The 16,325-nt window shown below is 34.8% G+C and overlaps 1 protein-coding gene and 1 non-coding gene across 12 annotated transcripts in view; one reads left to right on the forward strand and one right to left on the reverse strand.

Annotated features, from left to right (window-relative positions):
- Positions 1-16,325, forward strand: part of CSNK1G1 (casein kinase 1 gamma 1) — a 157,291-nt gene that overhangs the window by 60,156 nt on the left and 80,810 nt on the right. For all 11 annotated transcript variants that reach the window (XM_074327582.1, XM_074327585.1, XM_074327581.1 and 8 more), the window contains one exon: positions 75-474. In XM_074327582.1, the coding sequence (XP_074183683.1) occupies positions 294-474 (181 nt within the window). In that variant the 5' untranslated portion in view covers positions 75-293. The remainder of the gene's footprint in view (positions 1-74; positions 475-16,325) is intronic.
- On the reverse strand, positions 11,628-11,731 carry LOC141570985 (U6 spliceosomal RNA). Its single transcript, XR_012495410.1, has one exon. It is a non-coding gene; the product is annotated as a U6 spliceosomal RNA (small nuclear RNA).

Genomic DNA, 16,325 nt, shown 5'->3' on the forward strand with positions numbered 1-16,325 from the left:
GTAATTAGTGGTAACTTTCTCAGTTTGTTTTAAAATTTAATTTTTAACTGTGTGTTTTCTTGATTTTTACCTAGGTGACAAAATATCCTATGCTTGAGACCTACAGTCTACATGTCCTACAAGAACTAATCAGTGCTTTTTCATCTCCTGGAGATACATTAGAAACACAAATATGGTGCCAAAAGAACTCCTTTCCTGTCTCTGACTACAGTTTCTTTGGACATACTTTTGTTTTGAAGTGAGGTACACAGACTGAGGCGGCTCATTGTGGAGAGACTCTGTCGTGTAGGATCATGGACCATCCTAATAGGGAGAAGGATGAAAGACAACGGACAACAAAACCCATGGCACAAAGGAGTACACACTGTTCCCGACCGTCTGGCACCTCGACATCCTCTGGGGTTCTTATGGTGGGACCCAACTTCAGGGTTGGCAAGAAGATAGGGTGTGGGAACTTCGGAGAGCTCAGATTAGGTAAGAATTGGGTTATATCAGTGGCTTTCACTAACAGCAGCAGCTGTAATAAGCTATGATGTGTTTCAAGACGAGGTTTATATCTTTATGGGAAATTCTCTTAAAGAAGCCCTGTTATTAAAAGAACTAAAGAATATTTTGAATGAGACTATAGTCATTAGTTACGATTGTTACCCAAGGTTCATATCTACGTATGTGTGACAGGCTTTTAAATTTTCCACCAATTCTGAGATTGTTATGATGTAGGGAGGGCTGCATACAGATATCACTAAAATGAAGAGTCTGACTTAGTTGGTCTGAGAGGTAGAGTCCTAAATTCTGTCTTTTTAACAGATTCCCTGGTACTCCAGAAGCTGCTAGTCCGTGAACCACACTTTGTGAAGGGAGAAAGGCCTTGTTTTAGTTCAAACTCTGTCCTAGATAAGGAAGGAGTAAATTCTCATTCAGTAATACTCCGATTTAGTCTGCAAGGTTATACATCCTGTTTCCAGAGGCTTTCCATTCATATTATGTTTGCAATTCTTCCTGAAGTGCCAGCATGGGGATTGAGCTAGAACTTAAGGGAGAAATTATGTAATTTTAATTTCCCAACCAAGAAAATGGATTTTTTTATTTCAAGTATAAATTTATGAGTGAGATGGTGAATAATGACAAAATTGACTAGTTTGAAGACATGAAATTGGGAAGATGGTACATTGGGTATTTATAAGCTTTTTTATGGCCGTCCCTAGGTGAATGGGGAAGAAAAATGAAAGAGCTTATAAATGTATGAAGGTGGACATCAGCTTGAGGAATGTGAAGAGGTCCCCTTTTAAGTTAAAGTTTTTTCTTTTTTCTTCATCAACACTGAGGCTATAGATTATTATGAAGACCCATTGTTGGAGACTTTGGCCCATGGGGGAATGGGAGTGTAGGAGCATAAGATGGTTATTGCTTGTTCCCTCTGCTACTTCTGATGATTTTGCAAAAGCAGATGGATAAAGTCTTAACTTTTGATTCCCCCATAGAGAGATTCAGGGAAACATCGCTACACTAACCAGAGATCACTGGGTGCAGAATTGAATTTAGGGATGCTGAGAATGAATTTATTTTTACTGATCGAAGCCTGGCAGCCTGGAATTTTAACACCTGACTATGATAATGCAAGGTTCTTTATATTTAGTGATGTGTTCACATCTGGGTTAACAAAACCAGCGTATGCTACTGAGAACAGGAGTAAGATGTGTAATTTCACACTGCTTGAGTTCCTGGTAACTACTTAATTGCTTAGCAGCTAGTTTGGTGAATATTCATTTATGTAATGAATTAACTTTGCTCTAACATCACAATAGTACTTGAATTAAATAGATTATGACATAAACATCTACAAAATTACTCCTGTGAGGCAGTTTAAAATGCATATAAATTCATGTATTCTCAAAACATAAAATTGTTTAATTTTTATAAAGTTGAAGAAAATCCTTGGTCAATGAAAACTGGAAACTGTTTTATTCAGTTACTTAAGTCTAGATTTGTCTTATCTGATCTTTAAGTTTACATGAGAATGGAAGAAATCCATTCAGTTAAAAGGGTAAATATGTAGCCCATGTATATTTTCAGAATAGTAAAGTATTGTGTTTTATTTCCATAAATCTAGGATAATTTTTTTAGTTCTTATTTTGACTTGCCTTGTAGTAAAAAAACTAGTCTTTCTTTTCAAATGGTTTTATTCTTAATGTGCTTATCAGATTTACATTAGCCCTGGGGCCATATTGTTATATCTATCTGTATTATTTTCTGTATTCTATCTAGGAATACTTACCCTGTTTCCCGAAAATAAGACCTAGCCGGACAATCAGCTCTAATGTGTCTTTTGGAGCAAAAAATTAATGTAAGACCCGGTATTTTATATTATATTATATTATATTATATTATATTATATTATATTATATTATATTATATTATATTATGTTATAAACCCCATCTTATAGTAAAATAAGACCAGGTCTTATATTAATTTTTGCTCCAAAAGACGCATTAGAGCTGATTGTCCAGCTAGGTCTTATTTTCGGGGAAACACGATATTATCAACAGAAAACAGAAAAGGTACTTTCAGAATCATTTGACATCTTTTTCACAAGAGGGTGTGCTGTGTACCCCATTCCAGTATTCTCTTGCTCTGATATTTATAAGTAGAAGATTGTGCAGACAATGAAAGATGTAAACTAGGAAATTGAAAACTGAAGGCAGGGGTAGATATGCCTCCACCAATGCCTCCTACAGGGTCGTGCTTTCTTCCCCAAACTCATTTCTTTCTCTAGCTACACTGTCTCTTCTGTCCCTCAAACAGCCAAGTGCTTTTCTGCCACAGAGCTTTTATACTTAATAGTTCCTTCTGCTTGCAGAATTTGTTCCCCAAAATTTTGCTTAGCTGATTGCTCCTCATTTTTTAGGCCTCAGCTTTTTTTATGTTACCATCTCAGAGAAATCTGTGACTTATCCTCCACCTTCATTTTAAAATAAAATATTTCTCCCCAGCCACATTCTAGCTCATGAAACTGCTTTATGTTATTCATCGCATTATCACTATCAGAAACGATTGTATGTATTTGTTTACCTGTTAATTGTTTCTCCTTATTGAATATAAGCCCCATGGAGGATAGGGATTCTATCTGTATTATTTTCTGTTGTTATTTGTGGGATGGATGGATAAATAGCCAGATGAATAGGAAGAGGGGAGAAAAAAACATGGGCTCCTTCGGGCTCCTGCTATGTGGGGGTGGTGATAGATAGTGGCCTTAATGTTTAGGCAGACCCCTGGATTCCAGACAGAACCAAAAAAGTAATGTAATGATTAGTACAGTTTGGTTCTCTGAAAATCTGTTTCCACCCGATCACCCATTTAACAAACGGTTCTTAAGTAGTTACTATCTTGCTAGACTTTGGGGAAGATACAAAGAATAACAAAAGTGTAGTTTCTGTCCTTAATCTCACAGTCTAGTGTTAGAGAGAAAGAGAAAAATTATAATATGAAGTGATACGTATTATAATAGATTGTGTAAAAACTACATTGACTGGGAAGATTACTGAAGGTATCAGAGAGGAAGTATTGTTTGATTGAGAGGAGGACAGGACTTCCACTGGTGGGCACAGGAAGAAGGGCTCTCCAGCTGTGGGATGCACAAGCACTAGGTGTTGTGAACACGCTCAGCGTGTGATCAGAGCTGCAACTATTACAGTTCTACATGGCTGGGTTAGGGGAGTGAATTGAAAGAAAGTAATAGATGAGGCTGTTAGGTTGGGACCAGATTGTGAAGTGGTTGTATAGTATTAAAGCATTTGGACTTTTTCTTATAGGCAGTGGAGTAGAGTCATCAAGAATTTTACAACAGAAAAGTGACATCATCTGGTTTGTATTCTAGAAAGATATTTCACATAGTTACAAGGTTAAATCACATAGGACAGATTGACAACTTGTGGATTTTGCTCTAATTGTAGTACTTGTCTCATTGTATTATCTTCCTCCATCTCTCTACCTCCAGGGACACTTAATGGTAGTACTTTGCTTTATTAATCTTTGTGTTCTTAATTCCTTTTGCTGTATGTGGCATATAATGGATACTTAAGAATTTTTGTTTGGCTTTATATAGTCCAGGTCAGAAATGGCCAGGCTTGCCTTAGCTCTGAAAATGGCAGTGAGATGGGAAGGAAGGGATGAATTAGGGAGAAATTTCAGAAGTAGACCGTAGGCAGGATTTGAGGGGAAGAGGTCAGAGATGACTGAGTTTGCCAGCTTGGGGAGATCACCTTTAATGGAGATTGGAAACACAGGACTAGCGTAGCAGTGGGGAAGACAGGTAGAGTTTGTGAATATATATTAATAGATTTTGAGGAGTTGCAACACGTATGCAGAAATATGAATCTGAGGCTGAGAAAAGTTGACGCTTGAGATAGGGATTAAGAATTCGTCACCAAATAGGTGTTAATGAACCTGCAGTTGTGGATGATGAGGTGAGGCTCTGTGGAGCCTGTCTGACTGGGAGAAACAGGGTCCTGTAAGGGATGCTTGAAGAGGAAGCCCTGCAGGGGAGAGTGTGAAAAGTCTAAAGAGAAGAGTTTCTAGACAGGTGGGCTAGCAAAGCCTCGTGCCCTAAGGTTAGTAAGCAGGAGAGAAACACTTACGGCCTTTGATTTTTCACTTCTGTTTATTTATTTCTGAGACGTTTCTTTTTTCCCCCTTCCTTTTGTTCTTTTAAATTTTGTAATCAGAAAAAAAGCAATAAACAAAAAGCAAAAAAATGTCCTTTATAGGAAATTATTAAAAAAGAAAATAACACGGTTATTACTAAAAATTCTTTTAAATTCTACTTGGGAAGTGTCGCCAAAGATATCCACTAATTTTCTTTAATTATCCAGAATTTAATATGTATATCAGGATATAGTTTAGAAATACAATTAAATTGTACTTAAACCTGCTTTTATGTAATTTAATATAGCATGCACTTCTTATTTCAACTTAAATACAGATCATTTATTTTTAACGTCTGTAGTTACTTAATAATTCATTTAACTAGTCTTTATACATTATACATATAAATTGTTTCTGTTTTTTAATATGAATAATACTATACTGAATATCCTGTAGTCCAAACTTGGCTGATTATTTTATTTTATTAGGATAAATTCTGTATAAGTGTACTTTCTGAGTCAAAGGATATACATATTTGCAATTTTGTTATACACTGTCAATTTGCCCTCCAGAAAGATGGTTTCCATTTACTGTGTGTGGGGAGTGGGGAGGCTTATTTCCTTTCCTCTTCACAAACCTTGAGGATTATTAGGAATCTTTTCATCTGTGCTAGTGTGACAGCAGGAAATGGTAACTTGTTGAATGTGTATGTATTCATGGGTGAAGTTAAACATCTTTGCACATTTATATTTCTTCTGTTAAGAGTTGCTTCTTTGTGGGCTTTCTCTATTTTTTTTAATGAGCAGATTTTTTCTATGGAGTCTTACCTGTGAATATTGCCTCAATAGAAAGGAATTTTGAGTATTTAAGAAAGGAAGATTGATGAAGGGTGATCCTGGATAAAAGGTAGGAGAACACAATGAACTGGAAACAGATCTGCAGGTTGTTTTTTATTAATTGAGAAACATGGGACATATTTTGAGGATTTTTTTTTCTTTTTTTTTTTTTAAAGTTTTGAATTTCCTGCTGAAATCAGGCCTGGAAAAAATCATGTAAACATTAAGATACAAATGATTCTATTCCTCCAGAATTAAGAAAATGTATACTCCTAGTCTACAAACAATGGCTTGTTTTCCTTTGTTGCAAGAATAAGTAAATAGATGATTTTTTCCCCACATCTAATGGGTGTATACCTGTGTTTAATAATCTTCATGTTATCCCTGTGAAATCGATATTATTAGAGAATGTTTTTGTTTACAAACAAGAAAGTGGAGGCGTGAAGATTTGACTTTTTTGCTCTTTTCCCTCTTTGGTATCTGGTGAAATATGCAAAAGTGCATTAGAACAGAAGTATGTTTCTGGCACAGGTAAATTGGTTAAGGGTAGCAACTTGTCCTGTGACACATTCCTCCCTGGCTGCTAAAATAAGACACTTATTTTTATGACTAAAGTAGGGTGTATATGATCATTTCTGTGCATATGCTTTACTTGAACTACTTAACTGTCACTACCAACCTTAAATTAGAATTTGTAACTTCAGCTCCTGTCAGCCAGTCCTGTTTTTAGCAGTTGTGATCATTAACAGTTTCAGATACATATCAGTCGGTTTCATACTGTGTCCCATAAAATCTTGGAGCCCCTATTTCCCATTCTTAAGAGAACAGGAAAGAAAAAGTGAGCTGGCAGGATGCTCTGTTACCTATATATTGAGTTCTCAGTAATATTTTGTTTGAAAGATATGGTTCTGCTACATTAAAATTTTTTGAAAATCATTCATCTGAATAGATATAGGTTTACAATAAAACATGAAATGTAACTAACTGTATGTTCTCTAGTTGAAAGTGAAGCCATTATAAAATCAAATGTTACTTTATTCATGGTGTCGTAGGAAATCTTAGCAGCTTGAACAAATGGGAACTGTATGTTAGCCAAAACCCAAGCCAACCAACAAAACAGAAAAACATATTTTGTGCTTTATAAGATTGATAAGATTTTTCTATAAATTTGGAAATTTTTAGTGTCTGTAGATGGAACAAACTAAAACAAATTTTAGAAGTTATGTCATTACTCTCTTCCCCAGTGGTTAAAAGTAAGAGTCCTGGAGTCAGATTGCCTTTCCAGGTTTCATGTTTTTTCCTGTCAGATGAGAGTAATAGTATCTACCTTACAGATTTGTTATGAGCATATAATTCAGATAATGTATAAAATCACCTAAGACAGTGGTTGATATATAGTGAGCATATGGTTATATATATAATACAAAACATTAGAAATTTTGTTTTAATTTTTCCCAACTTTGTACAGTGTTTTCAAAATTTTACAAAAAGATAAAAAAGTAAAAAGAATACGATGATTAATATCCATAATATATTATTACCAGTTAATATTTTGTCCCATGTGCTTTATCTTTTCAGAGATATGTATATGTGTACATTTGTGTGTAGACCTGACAAAATATATTCCCCGCCCCCTGCAAGTGGTGTTTTTATGTTTCCGCTTCACAGGCATGTAAAAGATCATATTACTTGTTTTGGTTCCACAGTTTGGTGTCGAGTGGTTAAATTTAAAATTATGGCTCCAGAAATAATGTATTTTAACTTCCTTGGGAAAAAAACCATAAATGTATATACAATTCTTGTTCCTAGTAGTGTCACAGAGTAAATTTCTTTTGGAAATTTGGTACTATTCTAACTCAAGCACAATTTGTTGAGGTTAAACAACTTTAACAGATCTTGAGAAAGAATTCTTTCTGTCAATAACATAATCTTAAAAATGGTAGGAATAAACAGTTTTAACCACATTTGTTGATGCACAGTATGCGTCATGTTAATATGGTAATTTAGAAGTGTCATAGATATGGTACTTGCAGGATTATGCATTGAGATCTTGGCTAGTTAATGAGGAAAATTTAACAGTAAAATTTCCAGGATTGCTAAACCGGTTTGGAATTGTTGAGGAGGACTACAAAACTAGGATGATTATGGATTTGATTATGAAAAGAGCGCAGAATCCGTATTTACATGATGTCATCATGAATCCTAAGGAGAAAACTGTCTGAACTTAAGGTTATATTTTTCAATAAAAGGTAAAGCTCTTATTAGAGGAAGTGGAGCTCATTGCCATCCACAAGATGTAGATCATGAGTTGGGGTTACTAGGGCAAGAAAATGCTATAGATATACACTTTTTTATAATTTAATTTTTATGAAAATAACCATGTGACATAGATTTTAAAGCCCTGATCCGTGCAAGCAAGCATTTCAACTCTTTAAATGTCTGCCTAGATACCTTTTTTCTAGACATTATTAATTTTTTCAATATTAAATATTGTTTATTGGTTTTTTTCTCATACATGCTATTCCAAATTACATACATATACTCCTTGACTTATGGTGGGGTATGTCCCAGTAAACCCATTGTAAGTTGAAAATACCATGAGTTGAAAATGCGTTTGATACATCTAACCTACTCAACATCATAGCTTTGCCTAGCCTGTTAAACATGCTCAGAACGCTTGCATTAGCCCACACTTGGGCACAATCATCTAACAATGAGCACACTGTAGAGTATTGGTTGTTTACCCTCGTGATCAGGTGGCTGACTGGGAGCTGCAGCTCACTGCCGTTGCCCAGCATCACAAGAGAGTATTGTACCACATATGAGCCTGGGAAAAGATCAAAATTGAAAGTATGGTTTCTACTGAATGCTTATCGGTTTCGCACCACTGTAAAGTTGAAAAATCATGAGTAGAACCCTTTAAATTGGGGGTCGTCTGTACATACATTCCCTACATTCTTCCAGTGTACTTATGTCATACTTTTTAGTTAAGCCATTTTTCTACATGTACAGTGTAATGGTTGTGGAAATATTGTTCACTCCTGAGCCAAGAAAGCATTATTATTGTGTTTCCTTTCTAGTACATCCCTAGCCTTCCTCCCTTCAGATAAAAATTACTGATACTTGATTTTTTAAAATTTTTCTTAGTTATCTACTTACACTTTATTAATTTTTCTTCTCAAGTTTATAACAAAGTTATAAATTTTCTGTCAGTATCATTAGGTACTCTTAGCATTTGGGTTTCTTAGGTCTGCTAAGTCTGTCTGTTACCACTTGTCTCTTCACTTACCATCCAAAATGTTGACATCTCTCGTCTGCTGTTTCCTTACCTATTTCTTTTGTCCTTTTTTGTTTCTTTTGTCATTTCAGTGGGGTTTTGGAAAGTAATAGGGCTAAATGCTTAATTTTATCTGCCATGTTAAACCAGATGTCTCAATGTACATATTACGGTATATGTATTTTTATTCAGCAAAGCATTGATTTGACAGACTTTTGTGATATTCTAGTAACATGAATAAAAATATGAGCTGGCTGATAGAAATTAAGTAGATTTGTAGTTCTTTGAAACACCTTTACCAGGGAGAATTAGTTAATGGATCACTATTATCACTGATGCTGAACATAGAGTTCTGATTTTGGTTCCATTTAGTTCAACTGTGAATTGGATGGAGACCTTTGAAGGACATATAGTAGCCCTTCCCACCCCCCCCTTTTCTGCAGGGGATATAGTTAAAGACTCCCAGTGGATACCTGATACTTTGGATAATACCAAATCCTATATATACCATTTTTTCCTATATTGCATACCTAGGGTAAAGTTTAATTTATAAATTAGGCATGGCAAGAGATTAATAATAATAACTAACAATAAAATAGAACAATTATAACAATATACTGTAATAACATTTTTGAATATATGCCTTAGTAAGTAAAATAAGGGTTACTTGAAACTATGCGTTGTGATACCACTAGTCTCATAAGCGAGACAACTATGAAGTAACTAACAGGCGGGTAGCATACATACCACGGATACACTGGACAAAGAGATGATTCACGTCCAGGGCTGGACAGAGCAGGACAGCTTGAGATTTCATCATTAACTCAGAACAGCATGCAATTTAAAACTTATAAATTATTTATTTCTGGAATTTTCCATTTAATATTTTCAGACCGCGGTTGACCATAGGTAACTGAAACCGTAGAAAGTGAAACTGCAGATAAGGGGGATTACTATCCTAATGAAATCCTCACATAGTACAATGGTTGAAGTGGGGCAGCTCATACACTGACTGGTTAACATAATCAAGATTCGGCATTATCTTAAATAAGCAGTAAATTGAACAGAAAACCAGACCATGGTTGAAGAACCATACTGTACAATTTCAGGTCTGACAACTAGATTAGCAACAGTTATATGAAAAAGATGGCCTTGAGTTTATTTAGTATGACACAAGAGAGGGACCTGGCTCCCAGAAATCTAATGGTAACTTAGACTGATTTAATAAATATAGATAATCCAAATCAACAAAAGTAATAGTTAAGTTTTAGACCTGTAAGGAACCTTGGCATTATCTAGTCCAGCCTTCATCATTTTAAAGATGAGAGAAATTAGAAATTAAATGACTTGGGTTAAAGTGTAATAAACTACTTACCATAAACTTGGAACTAGAGCCAAGATCAGGGACATCCCAAACAGATAATAAATACCGAATTCCAAAGTTGGTAGTCATTGGCATTAAACATAATTACCAACTCCTAGGAAAAGCAATATAAAGTATAAAATGATAGCCAGTGATTCTTTCTTTAACTATCTGGTTTCTATGCTGGACTAGCTTTAATCTTCAGGGATTTTCTAGGAGGTGAGGAACGAAAGCATTAGTTAATTAATAATTAATATTTTTTTATTTTTTATTTTGCAAAGCATATATTTTGAAATTTAGAGGAAAATTGGAGGATATTGTGAAGTGGAAGAAATTATAAACAGTGTATCTTATTCAACCCATAGCTTTTTATTTGAATAAGACAGTGGGAAATGTGGCTAGAGATGTGAGCAGAGTCTGTTCTTGATTAGCTTTGGGCCATGATGTGGATTTTGGACTTTATCCTGTAGGCAGTAAAAAATCTTGGAAGGAATTACATGTCATTTCCCTACCCAGAACATAAATTAATTAGAATTTCTGATGTGTCCTCTTTACCCCCAAAAGGTATAATTTTTCTGTATTGTTAAAAATACAGGGCAATCTTTTTTACCCAGTGGTGCTGATATCTAAAGAATAATAGTGGGAGTTTCTCTGGTTTGTCTGGATGGTAAAAAGCTTAAACAGTAAATGCTTTGTGATTTCAAGTAATGCTAAATGTCTCTTTGATTAAAGGGCTCTCTTCTAGTTAGTTTAGGCTTTTATACTGTGAAACTAAAAATTAATATGCCTTTTTGAGATTGCAGTGCTGCTTTATTCTACGTATCTTTATTTTATAAACTACTTCAGAGATGGATTAATCTAAATAATAATTAGATTGTTTGAATTTGAACATCCAGACTATAGAGAGGTTAAGGATAATTCCAATTCATGAAGCTTGTTTTGTTTGGGTTTTTTGTTTGTTGGTTGGTTGGTTTTGGTAGACAGAATTGTAACATCACAGAAAATTAGAGCAAAGTCTTTGTTCAGTTGTGTACATACATGTATATACATATACACATATGTATATATGTACTTCTATTAATATAAACAAAGTTGGGTATGCTTTGAGATTCTACTTTCTTATTTACTAAGTTGCTATATGATTTTCATAAGTTTAATGTTTTCATTCTGTTTCTTCAAGCAGATTACCACAATTGTTACCATATAATTGGCCTTCCAGTTACTACTACCTTTTATTATTATAATAAATTAATAACACAGTAGACATTTTCATGAAGATACATTGTTATCAGAAATATAACATATCATCCTTCAGAGCTTACTAGATAAATTAGTTTTATTTTATCTGTATGGGCAGGAAATTTATATCGTTACAAAAATTTTTTTCTTGTGATGAGAACTTACAAGATTTACTCTCAGCAACTTTCAAATATGTAATACAGTATTATTAACTATAGTCACCATGCTGTACATCCCCGTGACTTATTTATTTTATAACTAGAAGTTTGTAAAAATATGTAATACTTCATGAATTTGCATGTCATCCGTGTGCAGAGGCCGTGCTAATCTTCTCTGTATTCCAGTTTTAGTATATGTGCTGCCAAAGCAAGCACCACATACACTCTTTATTAAACCTGAAACTTTAGAAACATTTCCATTGTAAATGATTTTGCTCTAAATTTTTATTGAAGGAGTGTCATCCATCTGGCAGATACTATTACTTTTCTAATTAAAAGATATAATGTGCTTCTGGAAATGGAGCATGAAGGAAGAGGTCTTGAATCATTATTATACAAAAGTATGTTTTATCCAAAAATGAAATTAAGAAAACAGTTCCATTTATAGTATTGAAAAAGAATAAATCTCAAAAACAGAATAAATTTAATAAAATGAGTGTAAAATTTATACTCTGAAAACTACAAAATATTGTTGAAAGAAATTAAAGACCTAAATACATGGAAAGACATTAACATTCATGGACCAGTCTTAATACTGTTAGGATGGTAGTACTCCTCAAATTTATCTACAGATTCAACACAATTCCTGTCAGAATCCCAGCTGGCTCTTGGTAGAAATTCACAAGCTGATCCTAAAATTGGTATGGAGTTGCAAGTGACCCAGAGAGGCAAAACAATATTGACAAAGAAGAACAAAGTTGGATGACTCACACTTTTTGATTTCAAAATTTACTACAAAGCAACAGTGATCAAGACACTGCTACTGGCATTAGGTTAGACATAAATCAATGGAAACGAATTGAGAAACCAGGTCTGTGGTCCATTGCTTTTTGACTAGTGTCCCAGGGCCATTTAATGGGGAAAGAATAATTTTTCAACCAATAATGCTGAGACAGCTGGATTTTCATATACAAAAGATTGAAGTTGAACCTTTACTTCATACTGTATAAAAAAATTAATCACATGGATCAAAGAACTAAATGTAAGAGCCCAAACTATAAAACTCATAGAAAACATATGGGTGAATCTTCATGACCTCAGAGTTGGCAGTGGATTCTTACAGTATGACACTAAAACTACAAACAACAAAAGAAACAAATCGATAAATTGGACTTCACAATAATAAAAATTTTGTGCTGCAAAGGACACCATAAAGAAAGTAAAAACAAACAAACACATAATGGGAAAACTTTGCGAATTATACCTAATAATGGACTAGTATTCAGAGTATGTAAAGAACTCTTACAACTCAACAATTAAGGCTGACAATTAAGTTCATGAACTTGCCAGCGATTAACATTGTCAGCACTGTACAAACAGCTTGGTAAGGTTTCATAAACTTGGTGTATCAGTGTCTCACAGCTGTGTTCGTGTCAACGTGTGCCGGTGTTTTGCTGAGTGGCGTTCATTATTGTTGCATGTTTTTGTATGCTATTGTGAGAATGCCTGAGCTTGAATTAGAGCAACAAGCAAATATTAAGTTTCTTGTTAAACTTGGCAAGAGTGGAAGTGAAATCAGGGACATGTTAGTCTGAGTTTATGGGGATAAAGCCATGAAGAAAATGGCAGTGTACAAATGGATTAAACGTTTTTCTGAGGGGAGAGAACATGTCACTGATGAAGAGAGGTCAGGGTGGCCAGTAATGAGCAGCACTGACAAAAACATTGCAAAAATTCATCAAATTGTGCATCAAAATCGTTGGCTGACTGTGAGAAGCATAGCAGACGAAGTAAACATCCTCAGAGAAACAGGAAAATCTTAACGGAAAATCTTGGCATGAGAAAGGTGTGCAAAAATGGTCCCACTGGAGCTCACCGATGAAGAAAAGTAAAGGAGAGTCGAAGTTTGCCAAGACCTTTGGAGAGGCAAGACAATGTTTTGGGCCATGTAACCACTGATGATGAAGCATGGGTGTACCAATATGATCCTGAAACAAAGCGTCAAAGTGCACAATGGAAGTCAGCCAATTCTCCATGACCAAAAAAGTTCAAATCAAGAGTCAAAACGATGTTGCTAACCTTTTTTGATATCGGAGTGATTATTTGTTACGAATTTGTACCAACTGGACAAACAGTTAACCAAGTGTACTATTTGGAAGTGCTGAAAAGCCTGTGTGAAAAAGACGAAAACGACCTGAACTTCTTGCCAACAGTTCATGGCTCTTGCATCACAACGATGCACCAGCTCACATGGCACTGTCTGTGAGGGAGTGTTTAGCCAGTAAACAAATAACTGTATTGTAACACCCTCCCTACTCACCTGATCTGGGCCTCAATGACTTCTTTCTTTACCCGAAGATAAAGGAAATGTTGATAGGAAGACATTTTGATGACATTCAGGACATCAAGGATAATACGGCAGCTCTGATGACCATCCTAGAAAAAGAGTTCCAAAATTGTTGTGAAGGGTGGACTAGGCGCTGGCATCACTGCATAGCTTCTTAAGGGGAGTACTTCAAAGGTGACTGTAGTGATATTGAGCAATGAGGTATGTAGCACTTTTTCTAGGGTGTGTTTGAAAACTTAATTGTCGGACCTTCTAAAAAGACAACCCAATTTAAAAATATGCAAAGGATTTGATAGACATTTCTCCAGAGGTGACATAGAGATGGCCCTTAAGCATTTGAAATGATGTGTCAGCCAAGCACAAAAGAATCAAAAGACTTTGACTTGAAATAAATGGCAAAAATTTATTCAAGGGTCTTAGGGTTTGCAAGTCAGAAACACAACTAGGCCACACACAGAGTGTTCCAAAGAAGAAAGAAAAGCTAAGAGTTCTTATAGTAAAAAGTACATTCTTGAGAAGAATCAGTCCTGCATTCTTAGCCTCAGGGTTTGTCCCAGATGGTAATCTTCCAGATGTCCGGTGGTTTGAAGAATGGATGTCAGGCGGTCTGAACACATGAACTTTCTTTCCTGAGTACTTCAGGGGATAATCAGAGGGTTATCTATATAATATATCTATCTCCAGGCATAACTTAAGTTCCCAGGCTACTTAAAGCAAGAGTAACATCATTTCCTTATGCTTCAATCTACTTCATTTTAGTAATTTAGCAGCTTGACTCTAGAGACTCCATTTGATTTTTTCACTTTTTCCTCATATTTTCGCCATCATTAGTAATTGGGGAAATGCAAATCAAAACCACAGTAAGATACCATATCATACCGACTAGGCTGACTAGAATCAAATAGATAATAACAGGTGTTAACTGGGGAGGATGTATAGTAGAAGTCAGAGACCTCATATGCTGCTGAAGGGAATGTAGAATAGTGCAGCCACTTTGGAAAACAACCAGGCAGTTTCTCACAAGTTAAATTTAAGAGTTACCATTTGTGCCAGCAATTCCACTCTTAGGTATATACCCAAGAGAAACGAAAACGTGTATTTACACAAAAGCTTGTACATGAATATTCGTAGCACTTTTCATAGCTTAGAAGTGGAAGCAAGCCAAATGTCTATGACTTGATTAATAAAGAAAATGTGGTATTTTTTCACCTTAAAAGGAATGAAGGTGCATGGTACAACAATTGATGTACATTGTGCCAAGTGGAGAAAGCCAGTCCCAAAAACCACATATTATATGATTCCATTTATGTGACATATCCAGAATAGGCAAATCTTTTGAGACAGAAACAGATTAATGGTTGCTAAGGACTGGTGTTGGGAGTCGGGGGAGGGTCAGAAAGACTGTTAAATGGGTAATAATTAAAGAGTATGAGTTTTCAAGTAGATGGAAATAGTCTAAAATTCATTGTGGAGATGGTTGCACAACTCTGAGCATACTAAAACCCATGAATTCACACTGTAAATGGGTGAATTGTATGGTGTATGAATTATATCTCAAAAGCTTTTACTAAAATATGTAGGTTTAGTCAAAATTGATACCACAGACTTGTTAATATAATTATGTAACTTCATACAGTATTATTGGACTTAAAGTTTGTGTAATCACTTGGTATTGGTTGAAATTATTTTTCCCACCTGTGAAACTACATTTATAGTTAGACTTGGGAAAGTTTCAAGTTTCTTCACATTTGATATATTTTTAATTTTTCTGTAAGTTATTGATTGGCAATAAGACTATTATATCATTTATGGTCAGTCTTAAATTATACATTGTCTATCATGTTTTTGTAGCCTTATACACTGTTTCATAATCACTTGAATAACCATGAGCAAGATCGTCTTACTTGTTTTTCCTTACAAGGTTTTTAAGCTAATCTATAAAAGGCAATATTTGAGTAGAGATGGTGCTGCTTTGATGTTTATTATTCTCCACAAGGCAAGATTTTTTTGACTTTGAATGAGAATCTGATAGCCGTAGGTTAACGTTTCCGTTCTAGCCATTAAAGCAAACGTTTTACTAAAGAACACTGCATTGCCTAAAATTCTACAGATTAGAGTTTAGCAAGTCCATTAAATTGTTGCCATTAAATTGTTGAGATTTCAGTGATTTACTTTTAAAGTACAAACTGATTTTTTGTTACATTTTGACGTGGTCTCAAAGACCACGTTCTCCCATTATAAATTGGGAGTGACTGTGCTCAAAATGACAATAGTTATTCTTACACTGAGAAGGTAGGTCTTAGAATTTTTTACTTTCCTAAAAATGGCATTTGTGGGTCTGAAACGGATTGCGCAGATTCATTTTTTTTAACTTTGTGGTAAAAAATACAACATAAAATTTACGGTCTTAACCAATTTAAGTGTACAATCAATAGGGTTAAGTATATTCATATTGTTGTAAAA

The sequence above is a fragment of the Rhinolophus sinicus genome, linkage group LG03, assembly GCF_036562045.2.
Source record: "Rhinolophus sinicus isolate RSC01 linkage group LG03, ASM3656204v1, whole genome shotgun sequence".
Taxonomy (NCBI): domain Eukaryota; kingdom Metazoa; phylum Chordata; class Mammalia; order Chiroptera; family Rhinolophidae; genus Rhinolophus; species Rhinolophus sinicus.